This window comes from Scomber japonicus, chromosome 9 (assembly GCF_027409825.1).
Source record: "Scomber japonicus isolate fScoJap1 chromosome 9, fScoJap1.pri, whole genome shotgun sequence".
NCBI classification, from domain to species: Eukaryota; Metazoa; Chordata; class Actinopteri; order Scombriformes; family Scombridae; genus Scomber; species Scomber japonicus.
This window is the reverse complement of record NC_070586.1, coordinates 39,985,178-40,005,807: the sequence shown is the minus strand read 5'-3', so window position 1 is coordinate 40,005,807 and position 20,630 is coordinate 39,985,178. Positions and strand designations below refer to the sequence as shown.

At 39.9% G+C, this 20,630-nt stretch overlaps 1 protein-coding gene and 1 long non-coding RNA gene across 2 annotated transcripts; both read left to right on the top strand.

Annotated features, from left to right (window-relative positions):
- Positions 1–13,119: 13,119 nt before the first annotated feature.
- LOC128364808 (zinc finger BED domain-containing protein 4-like) lies at positions 13,120–16,010 on the top strand. The gene is made up of 2 exons (XM_053325423.1): positions 13,120–14,686; positions 14,832–16,010. Exons 1-2 carry the CDS (start codon positions 13,178–13,180, stop codon positions 15,090–15,092), a joined length of 1,770 nt encoding a protein of 589 aa, XP_053181398.1. The 5' UTR covers positions 13,120–13,177; the 3' UTR covers positions 15,093–16,010.
- A 2,200-nt stretch (positions 16,011–18,210) lies between these two features.
- LOC128365336 (uncharacterized) lies at positions 18,211–19,193 on the top strand. The gene is made up of 3 exons (XR_008321803.1): positions 18,211–18,248; positions 18,825–18,995; positions 19,153–19,193. It is a non-coding gene; the product is annotated as an uncharacterized LOC128365336 (long non-coding RNA).
- The last annotated feature ends 1,437 nt before the right edge of the window (positions 19,194–20,630 follow it).

The following is a 20,630-nucleotide window of genomic DNA, read 5'->3' as shown; positions in this document are numbered from 1 at the left end:
TGGGCTCAACTATCTGACCTGAGTCAGTAGATCTCAGAGCTCTACTGGGTTTATATTTTACTAACATGTCATTTATGTATTCTGGACCTAAACCATTCAGTGATTTGTAGACCAGTAGCAGAACTTAGAATCTATTCTATAGCTGACTGGGAGCCAGTGTAAAGACTTTAGAACTGACTGGGAGCCAGTGTAAAGACTTTAGAACTGACTGGGAGCCAGTGTAAAGACTTTAGAACTGACTGGGAGCCAGTGTAAAGACTTTAGAACTGGAGTAATGTGCTCTGATCTCTTTGTTCTGGTTAAAACTGGAGCTGCAGCGTTCTGAATGAGCTGCAGCTGTTTAATGTTTTTTTGTGGGAGTCCAGTCAGAAGACCGTTACAGTAGTCGAGTCTACTTGAGATGAAAGCATGAATCAACTTCTCCTGGTCTGTTTGAGACATAAAACCCTTCACTCTGGATATGTTCTTAAGCTGATAGAAGGCTGTTTTGGTGATTGATTTGATGTGACTGCTGAAGGTCAGATCTGAGTCTATCAGCATGCCAAGGTTTCGGACTTGGTCCGTAGTTTTTAGAGAGAGTGACTCGAGATGTTTACTGACAGCAATCCTCTTCTCTTTATTGCCAAAAACAATGACCTCAGTTTTGTCCTGATTTAATTGAAGGAAATTTTGGTTCATCCAATCAGTGACTTGCTCTAAACAGTGACACAATGACTGTATTGGACTGTAGTCATCTGGGGACAGTGCTAGGTATATCTGTGTGTCATCTGCATAACTGTGATAGTCTACATTAGAGTTCTGCAGAATTTGACCCAAGGGCAGCATATATAGACTGAACAGAAGGGGTCCAAGAACTGACCCCTGAGGAACTCCACATGTCATAGCCACTCGATCAGATTCATAACTTCCAATGGTCACAAAATAACTCCGCTCTTCCAAGTAGGACCTGAACCAGTCTAGGACTGTTCCTCTGAGTCCTGCCCAAGTTTCCAACCTGTTCAACAGTATACTGTGATCCACAGTGTCAAACGCAGCACTGAGATCCAACAGGACCAGAACTGACACCTTGCCTGAGTCAGTGTTCAACCGTATGTCATTTAACACTCTAATAAGAGCTGTTTCTGTACTGTGGTTAGGTCGGAAACCTGATTGAAATTTGTCAAAAAGGCCACTGGAGTTCAAGAAATTACTGAGTTGATTAAAAACCACTTTCTCAACGATCTTGGCTATAAAAGGAAGATTTGAGATAGGTCTGTAGTTGGTTAACATGGAAGCATCCAGCGTTCTCTTTTTTAAGAGTGGCTTAATGGCAGCTACTTTTAGGAGTTTAGGAAACACACCTGATTTAAGTGAGCTATTTATTACTTGTCACAAATCAGTTTGGACAGAGTTCACAATAGTTTTAAAGAAATCTGATGGCATTGTGTCAAGACAGCATGTTGATGGTTTTAGATGCTGCACTGTTTCCTCTATGGTTTTTTGGTCAACTGTTTTAAATTCTGACATTGTAGTTGAGTTATTCCTGGGAGGTCTTAGGGATTGCATCATATTATTGTTTTGTTGATTTGTATCGATATTTAACCTTATGGACTGGATTTTTTCACTGAAAAAGCAAATTCATTGCATTTTTCTGTGGAAAGGAGTTCTGGAGCTATCTGTTGAGGGGGGTTTGTAAGCTTATCAACCGTAGCAAACAGAGACCTCAGTTTCCTCAAACCTTCAGGAGAATGCCCTTGCTTTCTGTACTCTAATAGCTAGAAGATTGATTCTCTTAAATTGGAAATCCAGTCACCCACCTACACATATTAACTGGGTATGTGATCTCTATGTGATGAGTTGCATCCACCTTGAAAAGATAAGATATCTGAGAGATGACAAACAAGATATTTGTTTATTCTGTCAATCTAGGAGCCATTTATTTCCCATTTCTCCTCCCTTAATGCGACAGGGATCACTCCCACCCCACCATCGGGCTGATAATCCTTTCTCAGTATTATTATGTTTTTTTGTTGTTTTTGTTTTTTTCCCCTTAGTATTACTTTGCCTTAATCATATATTGCCCTCCTTAACCTTCCTTTTCCCTTTCTCTTTTGTTTCTAACCAATTTTAGTTCTTTCTCATGACTTGGATTGGTACTGGTATCATCATTTTTTAAATAATACCCAGCCCTACTTATAACGCTACTTTCATGAGGAATATTTTTATCTTTCTCATGTTTCTCAGGTCACATTTTGTCGTGTTATATATGTGATTGTTGCAATAAAGGACACCTGCCGTACATAACCATTTTAGCCACATTTCTCTCCACATTTCTGATTCATTGAATAAAAAAATATTAACTGCTTGACTTACTCTAACCAATCCTGCCAGAAGCACAGCTGTCAACTGAATGTTATCGGTTCCACCTTTGCTTTTTTATGATGGTCACCATCATAATGATGGTCTGCAGTGAGAAAGGTCCATGGCTAGCCCAACTGGTTTGATAAATACTTTATGGTGAGTCAAAATGTAGAATCATCAGCTCATGTACAGTATGACGTACGATGAGTACTTTTTGTAATGCCTCACTTCATTATCTAGGTGGGAAAAGAAAGACTGTCCACCTGAAACACGACATAACAGATCGTAATGTTAGTCATCCAAAAACTATCTATAGTTACATATGAGCAACAGACACCATCTAGTGGCTGTAGTAATTATGACCCAGAGCAGTGATGCATAACCACACAGTGGACTTTGCCACAGGAGGCCGCTGTTTTTTGTTTTTTTTCCTGGGGCAGTTTTTAAAAAAAAACGTAACTATGATTATCCTCTAACCTAACCCCATGGTTATTACTGTAGCCGTGACAACGAAGGTGGCCTAACTTTAAGGCAGTTGTAACTTTAACCCACACCACAGCTGTGTCCGAAATCACTCCCTTATTCATTCATTCACTACTCCCTATATAATAAACACTGAATAGTTCACACAGTAGTAGAACCAGACTGATATAGTGATCAGCTGATAATATGCGCCCGTGTTGACCTATCACAGATATATTGGGATCAGGGTATATGTTGGGTATATATGTAACTTTCTTCCTCCTTAATATCGGTATTGGCATTGGCCCCCAAAATCCAGTATGGGTTGGGTCATACTTAGTAGTCACCAGCAAATAAAGTTTTCAGACACAAACGAATCATCATCATTTTGTGTCTGGAGTCACATGTTCAAACAACCTATTCAGTCATTTAATATGGAGGACTTCCTGCTACCATCTCCCTCTGTCAGGGTACACCCTAATACGATTATATAAGCTGCATGTGTTGAGTAATTTAAAGTCATATTCATTGTTAATGTGTCTTTAAAAAGTGAAACATCTGCCGACAGAGACTGTATAGTATCTCACTTGTTTAAAAGGTTTTATAAAGCTACATATTTTGGAGCAGCTGACACACACCTGCAACAAGGCTGAGTCAACAATTACCCCAAATGCCCCTCACACCCAAAGACTCCAAAGACCCCATATTCACTGTGTGTCATTTGTTTTGTGGTCATTTGAGTAATTGCACATTTGTTTGATGATAAAGGGCATTATTAACAAAAAACAATACTCTCATATCACATCATAACATCATAGTATGATACAGTGCCATAAAGACGTCACCTGACTACCATCACTACTGCATGCTAGAAGAGTGCAGCTGCACCTTCACTACAGGCCAAGTTGGTACAAATTTGGTCAGCATTTTTGACACAGCTTCCTCTATACAGTCCCTGTTACCTTGACAACAACTCTGTCAGCTATTAGAAACACACTGACAAAATATTCAATATTCTGTTTTTCTGATCAGCTGAACCACACCTCTGAGTCACGACTGACCAGTTCACTGGACGGCAAGAGCATTGAACTTCACCTTGCAAACACCAAAACCAGAAATACAATGGTCTGTAAAGATGTAACTAGCCTATATGAACATGATACGTGTAGAAATAAGAGCTCTGAAATACTGTACACTGTAAATTGCAGAAAATTACTGGACCAAACTTATGGACACTAACAATGGTAGAATTGATTATTAGAATGCCTAATTGATGACTTATTTATATTACATAGATAGTGAGGAACAAAGGACCATTTTTAATGTATGACTATTTTATACATTTTGGTATTGATTGAACCTGTAGTAACCCTAACCCAAAATTGAAGTACTTGGGCCTTTGGATAGATGACAGACTCATCTTTAATGCTCATATTTTAGTTTGAATTGATAAACTACTGAGAGCGAAACTAGGAAATAAAGCTTGTTTATCGTCTGTAGGCGTAGTGGAGACACTTCTTGTATCCATAACTTTGGTGATGATGTCTATATGCATCATCTACTCTTAAACCTCTGGATTCACTCTGCAGTTAGACTTGTGACAGGTTACACTTATGCTACACATCACTGCACTCTTCATCAGAATATATGGTGTCTTTCTCTCTATGTAAGAAGAGAGTATCTTTGGCTCATGTAACTTTAAAAAGCTCTTATGAATAAATTACCATTTTATCGATCTTCATTTCTCATCTGGAGATATGAAGCTCATCAAACATGTCCTACTGGATGGCTTCAGTTACAGCTTCCATCAGTAAATAATACGCTTGGAAAGTCAGCTTTCAGATATGTTGCACCATCCTCATGGAATAATTCACAACAGCTCCTAATACCTGGCCCAATACTCTGCTGTCCCTCAGTACTTTCTGTGAACTCATGACAGGCGCCATGTATATGTATGTATATCAGTTGCTTTATATGACTTAGCTGTGTTGCTCTTCATGATACATTGAGAAATCTGATAGGTCTCATTTATTTCTCTTATTTAAGTAAGAGCTCCTGTTACTCTGTGTACCTATATATACTTATATAGTTACCATACAGAGAGAATAACCTGCCAATGGATTTTTTTCAGAAAAGTTGTAATGATTTATAACTGAAAGCATGAGTATTAATGATTCATTTACCATCAATAAATTAATTAATTAATACAGTTGACTCACTAAGCCTTTTATATAAAAAAATATATAAAAATATATATACTGCTGCTCATAAAGTTGGAATAATTTTGTTTTCAGACACATTCCTCTTTTTATTTTCTATTACACATCAGTAATCACCTTCGACCAGGTATAATGAGATCAATACAATTTTGAGAATATATACACTTTATCTATCAAGAATACATCACATTGTCACAATCATTTCATGAGAAGAAGTAACAAATATTTTATTCCAACTTTATGGGCAACAGTGTATTTTATTATTTAAAATCAACAGTATTATATCTATAATTGTATATTTTTTACTCATATCAGTTTTCTCCCATGCTTAAAACAAGCTTCAATAAATTGGATTGGATTGTTTTTTCTGTGTCCATGAGAGCTTCACAGTGACACCAAACGGTCCTGGATGCGTTTATGACTCTATTCTAAGGACTCTACAACACACTCGTGTATATAATGACTGTGTATTGTATCTAGGCTGATATGAAGCTGACACAGTATAGAACTAACTGTGGTTTAGTTATTAATGTGTCACTGTCGACTCGTCCTCCACTACTTCCTCTGAGAATGATGTCAAAGCGCTTAATCCGCACAGACAAAGATTAGTGAGGCAGGATTTACACCAAACCAGGACTCCAACCGCACTGACGGCTCAATAAACGTCAAACTAAACATCCACAAACACATTCATAATAGAATCCATCTCACTAATAATCATTGTGAAAAGACAAAGTGTTTGGAAAGCTGCTGGGAAGTGTCTGTGCGTCTTTTACGCGTCGAACTTCCCTCATTAAGAAAGTGCTGAGCTGCATTGTTCTGTTGATCAATCAATGATCGAACACATTCATCACACCAAGAGGCGTTCACGTCTTATATAAAATATTTGAAAATGAGCTATCCATCCCCATACAGTACTTTACATAAGCTTTGGAATAGCAATCATTACATCATTTGTTTAGGAGCCTGCGTGTGTTTAAATCAAATAAACACACGAGTTAATAAAATAAAATGATAAATAAGTTAATAACTTACTTTCTCCAACAATGGCTTTCAGTCCAAGTGGTGCCATGATGAACCCTGTGCTGTGTGTCCACCTCTCCTCAGATACTAACTGACCTGACCTGCAGCCACAGTCAAGCTCACAATAATACGTATAATAACCTACTTCCGGTACAACTGAAGCCAAAATAAGGTGCCAAATACTCTAACTATTGATATGAACTGAGAAAATGAGATTTGTATGAGCTTTGATAATAATGTTTGTATTCTTATGGTGACAGTGTGTTGACACATGCATGTGAATGTGATCAGCTAAAAATAAACTAAAAAGAGGAGACTTGTTACTAGATTAGATGGTTTGAGGCACTCTAGTTTGAAGGGGCAATTTATGAAACTCGCGCGAGATTTGTGTAACCTGACCTTAACCTCTATGCCCCCCCCCCCCAACCCTAACCCAAAATGCTTAAAACAGGTCTCATGTCTCATGTGAGGCGGTTACACACATTCAACTAAATAAACTGTTTTAGCAAGATCATTCTGGAATACGGTGATAGTGAGTTGGCGTCCAGGAGAGGGCAGCAGAGGACAAGGAAAAAGGATGTCGCTCTTCAAACAAGAGAAGGAGTGAGGGAGTAAAGAGGTCTCACTCTGTTAGAAAAAACCCAAAAAACTAACGTGTCTATGTGAAAGTCAGAATCTTTCATTTTAAGTTTTAATTATAAAGATTCAGAATACCCAGGCCATGGTTATTGACTTACTTAGTGATGATAACTCCTCAGTCACATCAAATTATCATCCAATACTCTGCAATATTAGTATTTCATGTATGCTACTAATTTCACTTGTGTGCAATATACATATAATATACATATATATTTATTTAATTTTAATCTGTGCAATAAGAATATCATCTCTGGTATATTACCATTCAATATTATTGTTGTGCTGTAAATAATGTAATGATTATTATTGTCCTTTATTCTTTTTCTTATTGCTGCTCTTCTATTCTATTTTACTCTCCACTTGCTGTTGTAATACTGCAAATCAATGAGGACATTGTGGGACTAATAAAGGAATATCTTCACAGCATTGTATAAACCATAACAAAATAATAATGTACTTATACACATCTAGAAGCCTCACAGAGAGGCTTTATGAACTGTTAGTTGTATTAATTGTTATTTAGAGACATGTGGTACACAGAGTCACATAGGACCAGTGGCATATTTAACTCTAACATACGTGGGCAGGTATTGGTGTAGATAAAGAAGAAATCAGGAAAAACCCAATTTATTTATTATTTAAGTGATACACTGTCTTTATTTTACTTATAAACATGAATATTGGATTTTCCTGCCAAAAAAATCTCCACAAGAATATCCCTCATGTTGTATTTCATGTTAAACACATTTGTGTTCCAGGTCAAAAATGATCGTTTCATTAAGACACATAAAAACTGTAAAAAATACATATTTTGATTATAAGAACATAGTATGCTTTTTATCACATACTTTGGGTCAAAGTTACTAAGGACATTTGTTTTGAAACCATTTACAGTTTTTATACAGTCACATAAAGTAACACCTGTCGTGTTCCAGAATATTTTATTTGTGTACAAGGGAAATTATCCCAAAATTACACTTGACAATTTCACAATATTCCAAGATGTCTTAATACATTAAAGAACAACTAACAAGAACAATAACATTACAATGTTCATCAGTCTATCAGATGTGTTTTTGCCTGATAACTGAAGAAAACTGTAAACTGATACCAAAATCAGGCTTCTAAACTTGGTGGAGTGGGTTAACTCAAACTTCAATGGTGTTTTTTCTCATGCACATGTTGGACAATATGTGCAGGTTGTTGCATGTTCCTTGCAAACATATGCATTGCATTTATGGAACGTAATGCTTGGTTTCACATCTCTTGGCGCACACAGGCTCCACCTCTTCCTTTTGTCACCTTTCTCTCTTGCAGCAAGTGATCTTGCTTCTTGTATCTCTCTCACCAGTACTGCAGAGGCTGGTGTTACAGGAAAGGTGTTGGCGTTGTTGAATGTGGGGCGCTAGCATGGCTTTCCCCAACTCCTCCAGGAATGGCCGCCTCTTGAAATATTTCCCCTGCGTCCATCCTGGACTCACCTCCATCCACACCACCATTGCATTGTAAGCTGCATGGTGAAAAACACCACCATGGGCCAATGTCTTCCTCTGACAAGAGTATGTGCCAGTAACCTGCAAAAGTGCAAAAAGAGTGATACACATCTAAAACATGTTTACATATTCAAATGGATAGAACTGACTGTAAATTCAGAAGACTTTAATCTAGCTAGCTAAAACGTTGCTTTTAGAACTGCTCTGTGTTTGGGATGTATGTGTCCAGCTATTTTGCATATTTTCAGTGTTTGCACTAAAGTCATCATCTGAAGTTCTGCTGCTGTCAGCTGGTCTTCTTAAAGTTTTCCAAGTACCCTCTACCCTTTGGCCATTATGACTGAGAGTTACTCTGACTACATTAAATCATCCAATCTAGGAAGAAAATTGCAGGGTGTGGTGATCATGTTGAAAATGATATGGAGACAATTATGGCCACTGAATGTACAGCAGAGGCCTATACCGAGACTGTGGGTGACTGTGAAAATGTGTTTGAGAGTGACGACGAAACTCAACAGCCAACTCTAACTACTAGCTTGATGAACTGGGCCATGGAGTATGGTATAACTTTGGTTGCACTAACTGCTTTGTTGTCAGTGTTTTGGCCTTATCACCCATCCCTACCAAAGGATGCCAAGACACTTCTCCATACCAACAGAAACCACTGTACACTTACAAACAAGTTGCAAGTGGTGCATACTTTTACTTTGGGATTGTAAATGCTCTGTCAAGTTTCTTGAACAAGACTTGGATGAAAATTTCAGATTGGCATACGATCAAATTGCAACTCAATTTTGATGGACTCCCTCTTTTTAAGAGTTCAGGGGAGCAGTAATGTAAAATTTTGGAGTTACTGCAGGAGTTTTGTGTAAAAAAACTGGATATGCAGGCAGTGATAAGTGCACAACACATGGGGTTCATACAGATGGCAGAATGACCTTTCCAGATTTCAAAAGCCCTACTAGAACAGACGAGAGTTTCAGACTTATGATGGATGAGGAACATCACAGAAACATCTTCCCACTTACTGAGACTGGCATTGGAATGGGGTCTATGTTTCCTCATGATTATATGCATCTTGTCTTTCTTGGAGTCACAAGAAAGCTCCTAGAGCTGTGGGCAGGCAGCAAAGGCCAGGTTGGATGCCGCTTGCCATCCGTTAAAGTAAATCAGTTGTCAGAAACACGTCTGTCTTTCAAATGTCACTTGCCCACTGAATTTGCTAGAAAGCCCAGGTCTTTTGTAGAACACAGTGAGGGTCCTTTGCCGTCCAACATCACGTGTCCAGTGACACAGTACAAAGAAATAAGTCACGTTACCAGTGAACACATAGCTAACGTTAGCTAAGAAAGTGTGGGGTAGAGTTACGTGGTTAGCTATCTTGCTAGCTTGTTAATAACTAGCTAACCTCAGCTAGCAGTCGGGACTGCAACGGCTTGAAACCAGTCATAAACATAGTACCATGCAGAGTTTTTGCTATTCTTCATGATGCTATCTGTAGCATCTAAGTAAACAATTTCCTCAATGCATTGCTGCTTGAAAACATCAATGCTCCTTCTGGACCAAAGAAGAACTCCTTTAGGGTGCATGAACACTTTTTGAAGAACCTCATCTGGTGCATGGGTTTTCTCATCAAGCATCTTCTGAAGGCTGAGTAGTTCATTGTCATGTCCGCAATTCTTCTTCCGTGCTTCCCAGGATATTGTTTTTAAAACGCTTGTCTTGGTGCCTCGTCCCGAATTCTACTGTTGCCTTCAACTCTTTTTCATCCTCAATGCAGATTTACACTGTCACAGGGCAATCATCAAAGCAACAGTACCCCTGACATGAGAACTAAGGTATGTGCTGGTGACTGCCAGCTGTCTGTCTGTGTCTTTTGAAGCCAAAGGAGCAATAGGGGGAAATGCTTCTTATACCTTTGGTAATTACATTTGTCCATTGTAAACATTTAACCCTCTATGTCTTAAAATAGACCACAGCCAATAAGGCTGCGGCAGCACAGGGCCAACACAGAACCTTCCATCTCAGCTGTAATGACAATAACATAACAGTCATCATCAAACGCCACCTTTAGGACAAAGTTCAATTTCACCTTTGTTTTAAGGAAATATTAACATTATCTCAACTACTACCTGAATAAAAATGGTATTGTAATATCTTGTATGTTACTTATGTTAGGTTGAAACACAGATAAGATGCTGTACAGCATCCTGCAATGGTCCAGGGTTGTTGTTTACTGCGTTATCAAAAAGTATAGAGAGATCACCAAACGCTGTTTTGCATTGTCTCTCTCTTCTACAGAGGCAAAAGGATCAGTTCCAAAAACTGAAAAAACTGAAACTCTGGTCAATGATGACCATCTCTTATTGTCGTACCAGTCAGCTGCTTCAGAGACACAGGGAAGTATGTCCTCAGTCAGCTTGACTGGACAGCCACCTGAAGCCAGAACGACACAAATGACACAACAAAATGATATTGATCATACCGTATACATAAAAGTCCAACAATGGACAAGACTTCGAAACTAGCAATCTATAAACTCTATATACAGTACGTCAGTTTCATGATTTGTAGTGACACTTACATGGTTCCTATGCACAAATATATAGGCTAATAATTTATGTGTTGTTACCCACACATATACACATATTTTTGCAAATAATCATTTACTATCTGTAAAATACCAATTATAAAATATGTTACCACAGGCAGAAATACATCATCTTTTATGAAGGTGTCTAATCTAATTAAATGCTGTTATTACATACATACAAAAACAAACAGAAAGACACAGAGAGAGAGAGAAGTGTGTAAGAATTTTAACACCTGGAACTCTGTGGGCATTCCACGATTCCACAAAGTGGTTCATACCGACACTGGCAACTTGGCACACCAAGGATGACGCACAGAATTGTATGGTCGTCATTCATATTGATGAGTTCTTGATCCATCATATGTGTCAGGCAGGCTTTGATTGGATAGTTGACTCGATTATTTACCTACAAAACAATGCATGAAATTATATTTTGTTGTTCAATTTCTAAATTGATATACATGGTTGCCCATAAAGTTGGAATAAAAATATTTCTTACCTCTTTCCATGAAATGATTGTGGCAATGTGATTTAATCTTGATAGATAAAGTGTATATATTCCTAAAATTGTATTGATCAATCTCATTGCACCAGGTCAAAGATGATTACTGATGTGTAATAGAAAATAAAAAGAGGAATGTGTCTGAAAACAAAATTATTCCAACTTTATGGGTGACCGTGTATCTGGTAGTCTCAAGACAATACTGAATAGTTCACACAAAGAGGCTGCTCATAAACTGATCATATTGTACTTGTGAAGTGAAGGCTTTCATACAAACAAACAGAGGGAAAAACTACTGTGTCAAAGTACAAACCTCTGGCCAAATCCTCTCAATGCGATTGTTCTGAAAGTGAACAATGACAAATTATGTGTAAGTCTATAAACATGAGGGACAGCAAAGCCTCTGGGGTGATTATAAGAGCTAGCATATTGCACATTAAAATGTCATGAAAGAAGTTTTACCAATGTTGACAGTGTCTGGATAAATGGTGGTCAGTTTTACATACAGACCACGAGGAACACTTCACGCACCATGGAGCAGCTGGTCATGACCAGTATCTTTAGAGACCCTATTGGTAGGGACCACTGCCTGTGCCACGGAGCAGCTGGTCTGGACCAAGGGGGGAGTTGTGGGTTCTCCGAGTGAAGACCACTTCCGCGTTCAAAAAGCTGCAGTCTCCGCCGCGGCCTCTGGGGGCTGGCACCAGAAGGGAGTAATTTCCCATTGAGCCCCATGTTAAAATAGCCGACTTTACAGCTTAAAAAAACATATTTAAAAGCCTGGTCCCTTTTATTTTTTTGGTCGTTACCGATAGTTTCCAGCTCAGTTAACACTATGGGGGGGGGGGGGGGGGGGGTTGAATTTTTTTGTACCACAACCGTTTAAGTGTCATTTAGGCTTAAAATGGCATAAATTAGGGCGTGGTTACGTTGAGTGACAGGTTCACAGACAGTTGCCAGCAGTTAGCTCTATGCTAAAGCATCGGCTGGGCTAGGCTAGGCTAGGCTAGGCTACACCCAGAGGTCCGCGGCTACATCCAGCAGTTGACAGGCGCTGCGGTGTCCGTGTTTGTTTGCCTATTTTCGGGTAGTTTTTTTTCTGGCAATATGGCGTGTTGTGCTGTTGATTGTACTAACCGACCAACAAAGGATTCTGTGTTGCAGTTTTTTCGGTGAGTAAACCGTAGTACTATTTTACCCATAGACTGTATAACATATATTTTACCTGGATTTTGGCACTGTATAATGACTTTATGACAGATGACCAGAGCAGCTAATGTTAGCTGCTGTTGCAGTGTGTTTTGTGCTCTCAGTCCGTTTAATGTGGGATATAATATAGAATATATATAATGTTCTGTATTATCTTTCATTTAATAATACTTATATACAGTGTCAAGAGTAACTTAGATGAATAAATTAATAGCCTAATTAATGCCACACTGCAAAAAGCAAGCTTGTAATTCAGAGAATGTGTGATCTGTGTTGTATTGGTGATACTGATTTCAGAAATCGTTAATCATGTTCAAAAACAAGATCAGAGCACTCATAAATAAATTAGAGATGTCCGATAATATCGGCCCACCGATATTATCGGCCCGATATTAGCATAAAAATGTAATATCTGTAAATATCGGTATCGGATTTGTTTTGCTTTAAAACCGATAAAATAATGCTTGCGTTACACCCATAGGCTGTATATAAGAAATAGTGCCTATGCGCTCCTGAAGCGTTTACCGGCGCACAGATCATGACCTCATCACGTCTTGAAGCGTATAAACAAGCGTGGATGGCTGCGGTAACTTGCTCGCTCGGTTTCATCGTTATGTCTGTGGTTTGGAATTATTTTCAAGTGTCTCCTTCGGACGTTAAACTTGTGATTTGCAATGACTGCAAAGCGTCAGTTATGCGAGGCGGAACCAAGATTTCTTCCTTCAACACTTCCAATTTAATCTCCCACCTCAGGATGAATCATTCAGAGAGTTACGCGGCATTTGTGCAGCAAAGCAATGAGAAGAAGCAACAGGGACAGGCAGCACTGAAAAAAAACACACAGTTGACGCTCAAAGAGTCCACCGAGAAAAAACAAAAATACGCCACGGACCACCCCAGGGCAAAAGCCATCAATCGGAAAATAATTGAGTGTATTGCACTGGATAACCAGCCCTTTTCAATCGTGCAAGATGCCGGATTCACCAAACTTGTGGAGTTCCTCGAGCCACGCTTTACCATGCCCAATCGCAAGTATTTATCAGATGTTTGTTTACCCGAGTTGTACAGTGTTGTTTACAGTCATGTCGAGAAGCTAATTGCTGATGCTACATCCATTAGCTTCACAACAGATATCTGGTCTTCAAGCGTTTGCCAGGTTAGCATGTTGAGCTTGACTGCTCAATGGCTAGATAAAGACTTTGTGCTGAAGAAGTCTGTGCTTCATTCCCAAGAGTGCCGCGGGTCTCATACGGCAGAAGCAATCGCATCTGCTTTTGAAGGGATGTTCGAGACGTGGACAATCCCCAAGGAGAATGTGCACGTAGTGGTCAGAGACAACGCACGCAACATGGCTAAAGCTACGTCGGAGTTTGGTGTCCCAAGTCTGCCCTGCATGGCACATACCTTGCAGCTCGCAGTGAATGGAGGTGCCCTGTCTCAGCGCAGTATTGCAGATGCTCTGGCTGTGGGGAGGCGAGTGGTGGGACACTTCAAGCATTCACCACTTGCTTGCAGTCGTTTTGAAGACATACAAAAAGAACTCAATATGCCCGTGAAAAAGCTGCAACAAGACGTTTCCACCAGGTGGAATTCCACCTATTATATGATGCAGAGCCTGGTGGAGCAGAAGAGGGTTTTAAGTGCATATGCTGCTGATTATGAACTCCCCACAACATTGACAGCAACTCAGTGGGGGATTATGGAGAAGATGATCACCCTCCTGAAACCCTTTGAGCAGCTAACCAGGGACATCAGCTCTGCAGAGGCCACTGCTGCAGATGTCATCCCTGGTGTGGTGTCCCTGACACGGCTGCTTGCCAAGATGGATGAATCAGACAAAGGTGTGCAAACAGCCAAACATACTCTATTGGAAGCTGTCAGTAAACGCTTTAATGGTGTGCAAACTGAACCTCTTTATGCAATTGCAACTATGGTTGATGCTCGCTACAAAGACCGTTATTTTGACCCGGATAAGAAGGAGGAAGCACGGAATATGCTGCTGAAAGTTGTGGATGAAATGGCCAGTGTGGGCAATGATCAGCAAGAAGACGCTGCTGGTGCCAGTGCAGGTGATCCAGGCCAGGAGGACCAGGACCCCCCACCTAAGAGGGCCCGAACTGGGAGCCTGCAGGACATGTACCAAGAAATCCTCACAGAGAATGATGTCGCCAAACAAGCAACTACAGGCGAAACAGCATCACAGGTGAGTAAATAATAAACTTTATCAGCAGATTTGTTGAGTGCTTCACATGAAAATGTTCATAAAGTGAATCAAATAAACATACGCCTGTCTGTGCTTTGAAGAAAAGTAAGTAGACTTTTCTGTTTTGTTTTTACTTTTTATTCAGGTGCATGCATACCTGGGAGAAGCCACCATCCTCAAGACAGCATGCCCTTTCAAGTACTGGAGCTCCACCCAAGTCCGCTTCCCTGCACTTGCCCGAGTTGCACGCAAGTACCTCACTACACCCTGTACCAGCGTAGACAGCGAGCGGCTGTTCAGCGCCGTCTCCAATGTCATAGACGAGAAGAGAAATCGCATACACTGCCACAATGCTGAGATGCTTATTTTCATTCAGAAAAATCTACCTCTCACAAACTCAAATTAGACCAGTCATATAGTCGAGTCAGCATCAGTCTTTTAGCCTCATTTGTTCCACTTTAAAGGAGGGTTATGTTTACTAGTCTGGACTCAAGCTGTTTTTATTTTTTGTGCCTTTCTTGTTTTTATTTGCACATGTTGTTGTTACTCATACGAAAGAGCAGGGTGGCCCAGTGTATGTTTATATTTTAATGATTGTGGGTATGGCCCGTTATGAAGGCCAGTCAGTCTTTTAGCCCCGTTCATTGGACTAATACTAAAGGAGGACTTTGTTTACTACTCTGGAAGGTCTGGACTGAAACTTTGTGCCTTCCTTGTTCTTATTGCACACTACCTTAATGTTGCATCTCTTTGTTGTTGCTCATGTAGAGCAGTGCTGATTGAGCCCAGTTTATAATTTCAATGATTGCATTAGCCCAAGTAATGGGCTAGGGACACAGGCTGCTTAGATTTGTACACCTTAAAATGTTTCATTTTTTGTTCTTCACCTCAAGCCTGAAGTATGTTTTATGTATGTTTTATCTTCATTTGTGAAGAAGTCAAATTTGCCCTATTTGTTGTGGGCATTGTCAAGATTATCTCAGGTAGAGTGTAATCCAAACTGTTGTTTGAGACAATTTAAAAAAATAAATAAACATGGCACTTTTTCCCTAAATTAAGTTGAAGTATTTTTCTTATTTTGCACCGACAATGTTAACATTTGGAAAGCCTTGTTGCATTCGAGAATGCATACAGTGGGGCATCACAATAACATTAAGCATGTTGTGTTAATTCCACAACAGGAGATATGTGATGTTACCTAAATTAGTTTTGAGGAAAAATAACCCACATATCGACATCGGTATCGGCTGATATCGGTATCGAAAATTGAGAGTTGGACAATATCGGCATATCGGATATCGGCAAAAAAGCCAATATCGGACATCCCTAAAATAAATACAATATATATTTCTTTTATTATATTCATTGTTGGTATTATTATTAAAGGTGAACTGTGTAACTTTGTTATTTAGGAACTTTTTATCAAGCAACGCCCTTTTTATTACTCCATATCCTCAAATAGCTCTTAGTATCATAAAGGTTTGTGACCTCTGATCTATAAGTTGCTGAGCACCTATATGTGTCATTTTAAAAGTTTCCCTCTAGGTGATCCGGACAGGCTGGACAAGTGAGTCGTCAGCATGAGGAGACAGAACTGGACCCTGCTCTCCAGCCCCAATCCTCCCCTGTGCTTTCAATAAAATCTGTATTGAGCGTGAACTCAGCATCTTCCTGCCACCTGTTGTCACAGATAATCAGAAATGTTCTTTTTCAGACTTTCTTAAAACTAGATGTATAACATGCATCTTAAACCTTATTAAAATCAGTTAATCATGTGGAGAGATTTCTCATGCAAGTAGATAATTATCTACATATTAGAGTTTTACTGTTAGTAAAGGTAAGACATAGACATATGATTTAGCACATTTGAAAAAAAACATTTACTGGTAAAGACTTTCAAAGGTTCCATGGACACCCTGGAAAGGTCAGGAAACAGAAACACTGTTGTGAGAATTTTTACAATTTTTAGTAAAACGTGACTAAAAACTTGAGCTTTAATGCTTAAAGGTAGGGTTGGTAATCCTGTTCAGAAACACTTTTTGTTATACTGGGAGAAATGGTCCTTCTATTATGAAAGGTATCAATACATTATGTCTTTAGAAAAAGGAACGGAAAAAATCAGAGCTCTGTAGCAGCCACAGGACTGATAAAACCCCGACCAATCCGAGCCGTTCGGTGCGAACAGAAAAAACCAATCAGGTGCCTTCATGTCTAGTTTTGCTTCCGCATACAGTCTACGCCCCGCCCCCTCTCTCCCTGCCTACTGCGCGCGTGCCAGGCGGGGAGTTCCTGTCCTCTGAAAAGAAGCCAATGCGGAAGTAATTTAGAGCTGCATTCTATCAAAAGGCCACCAGGGGGCAATCGTTTTGTGTTCAGAAAGACTTCCGGCTCTATACAAGTCAGTGGAGAATTCACCAACTTCTCACTTGATTTCTAACCTCAGTAAACGTTTTCAAAATGTGTTTATGGTCTTAATCGCTAGTTTAAAGCCTTCTTCAATGCAGTATGGTGCTCATTTGTGAAATTTTGGCCTCCCTGATTTTATATTTGACGATAAAGCAGGCTACGTGGCTACGTTGTGATTGACAGGTTGATTGACCAATGTCCTTGAGATCCAGCCCTCGCAACCAATCGCAGCCTCCCCGCTCCGCCGTTGGTCCCGCCCATACGTCCGTTCATGACTCCGCCTCATGCCCATATAAGTAGAATCCGTGTTCATTTTTTCCCAGAATGCACCTGAAATTTTCAAGATGGCGCTGCCTACATTCGATACTATTGGCTTCCGAGCAGCAGTCCACAAACCAATGGGTGACGTCACGGATGTTACGTCCATTTCTTATATACAGTCTATGGCGCGTGCACAGTCTTCACCTGTCGCTGTTGCCAGAAAAACCAGCACACCTCTCTGCAGAACTACCGAATAGGGATGTAATATTTATTTAAGAGCAATGGCTGAGAAAATACCACTTGCACGTCTACTTGTAACGGCTCGTCCAGAGAAAAGGGGAAGAAAGAGAAGCCGGAGGATGAAAGGACTGCTAATAAAAAGGCTCTGGATAAAGCAAGAGGTCAAACAAGAATCAACATCGGAGTAGCATTTGAGCGGTGGAGACAACTGAGGGATCTGAAGGACCTGAACAGTGATGCCGAGGTTGCTCTCTGTCTGTTGGACAGGTAATGATTTGTTTTGCTTCGGGGAGGATTTGTTATATATATGTAAGTTATGCTAACGTAGCTACTTTTGTAGCTTGTATTAGCGTAATGCTAATATTAGCTTTGCTGTGTGTTTAAAACGGGTCGGTGACGCCAGTATTGAATAGATTATACTAGTATATTCATTTTAAAGATATTACTCTACCCTAGTCTTCAGTGTCTGCATTATTATTGTGATAAAAAGACCTACGGCTATTGGCTTTTACACGTTACAACTGTGGTGATGTAGCTCATCTATGTTTTCATAGCCATGTGAAGGACCGATCAACCTCGACGCCGTCTAAACACGGATTGATGAGACCTACTCTCCCTCCAGTTCAACTATTGTTTCTGAGTCTCTGTCCGACCGGTGAGTTCAACTTGCTGCTGCTGCTGCTATGAATATGTCTTTGGGATATAAATATCTGTCTTTCATATCTAGCTTTTTCTGTTTTATGTGCCTCAAAGTGCCATTTGAGGTACTTCAGAAAACAGCATTATTGTACATATGTGTGTTATCAGTGATATCTGCTATATCATTATACAGACATTGAGTAAATGTTAGTGATGGCCTGAGGATAAAACCTGTCCTTCACCTTAGGAGGTCCAGCACTTCACACTGAGTTGTTAACATCAACAACAACAACCATCAACACTAAAATAAAACACAGCTAGCATAAGTTGTACCTCTAACTGTGTGTGGTGTTGGTGGAGTAATTGATCATGCTACAAGCTTGTCTATGGACTATACTCTGGTAGATGCTATGCAGAGAGGATAGGAACAAACTGAGGATCTTCTCAACAGTTTATATCAATCTTTATGCTCCTTTGGTCCAACTGCCAAACCCAAGACTATTTCTACATATAAAAAGTTCTGTGTTTTGTCCTCTATGAATGAAGGGTAAATGTATGTTGACAGTATTTTCTAATTTTGTAATCTTCACAGAGATGACGTGATGAGATGATGTTAATTCTTCAACTGGTTTGAGCAGACATCTGTCCCTCCCCCAGCCCAGCCATTACTGCAGCTACCCCCCTCGTTGACACCTCTAGTATGCTACCCCCACTAAGCTCAAAAGCATACAGCTTTTGCAGACCCAACTCAGCAGAGGCCTAGGTGAGTTTTCTTACAATATTGTAGTTTGATGAAGAAGTTCTAACATAATTATGTGCAAAATAAATGGGAAATAAAGCTCTAAGTATTCTTATTCTTTGATTATCTCAAAAATGTATTCATTATTGTCAGATGTGTAATTGTGATATTCTTCCTAAAGGTAAATCACTGCCAAAGGAGTAGATCACCACCGCTGACAAATACTCCCTACACAGCCTGACCTGTCTACCTTACCTGGAAACACCTTTTCCAATGTGTAGATACACTCATGTTGAAAATGTACAGATTATTTATGTAACAATAAAAAGGGTTATACCAATTTTGTTGTAATTATTCTGTAATCACTTATTTTTAATGTGGTGGTGAGAAAATATATCGCTTCTGTTGCAGAAATAGTCAAATGAAAGGCATTCATCATTTTCAAATTTTTATTAAAAACTGACAAAATATAAATAAAAGACCAAATTTAAAATGTAAAATGTATACTTCCAGGTGAGGGTTAGGAAGCAGGTTGTTGCCCACAGCACTTTTTTCTAGATCTGTGGGCATCTCACAGCACTTCCTGCACACACACCATGTAGGTAGACGTGGAGCTGGAGGGCCTGGTGGAGGAGCATCTGCGGGACATCAAACATGAGGCTTCCCAGATAGCATGCGAATGTGGGCCACTTGAGGCAATGATCCGGCACTGTAGGCATTCTTCTGGCCCGGACAAAACAGACGTGAACCTAAACTGGCCCATACATTTGGGCCAAATATCACAAAACCAATATGGCCCATCTTTGGCCGAAATATGGCAAGTATGGCAATGACTAATCCGGATGCGAGCCTAAAGAGGCCCACATATAAGGAAACATACTTGGCCCACCTTTGTTGAAACATATTTGGGCCAGTCTTGGCCGAACTGGTTTATTTGGTGTGTTTTTGGTTGACATCTGGCATTGTGATGGCTTGGTTATGGCCCACTTTTGGCAAACATGAGCGGACCGCCCAAGTGCCATCATTCCATGCTGTATGTGGGCCGGATGAACATGTCAGGTGTGGGCCAGATATGGGCCAAAAGAATTTTGCTATCTCGGTTGGGTCTCTTGATCTGAAGCAACTGATGAGATTCTTCCAATCTCAGTCGTTCAATTCTAGCCTGTAAAAAATAGTTCATCAAGAAGATTAGACTCTCACCATCTTGTCCTTTATTATTACTAATATTGTAATTTCATTTATTATATTTTTGGTATGTTGCCGGACCAGAGTTAAAAGTTTCATGTGTTTATATTATAGTATTATATTCTTTAACAGTTTATGAATGACAATAAACTCAGAAGTGTTGTGTTCACAGTAAATGGCAGGTCATTGTTTACAGTTCTTGATAATGTTGAGATCAGGAAAAAAGAGGCTATTTTAGAAAGGCTACCTGCTCATCTGCAATTCTTTGAGCTTGCAGATTCTCCACTCGTTGAATATCCTCATCTTGTAAAAGCTCTCCGGTCGCAGTCCGGCTTGCTCCACGTCCTTGACCTCAAGTTCCTCGGCCTCTGCCCCTTGCACCCCCTCTAGCACGGCCTCCTCTGGCTCTAGCACGACCGCGTCCCCTTGGAGCTGAAGACGTGCTCGGTTCAGGACTGTAGCTCGGGTCTGAGC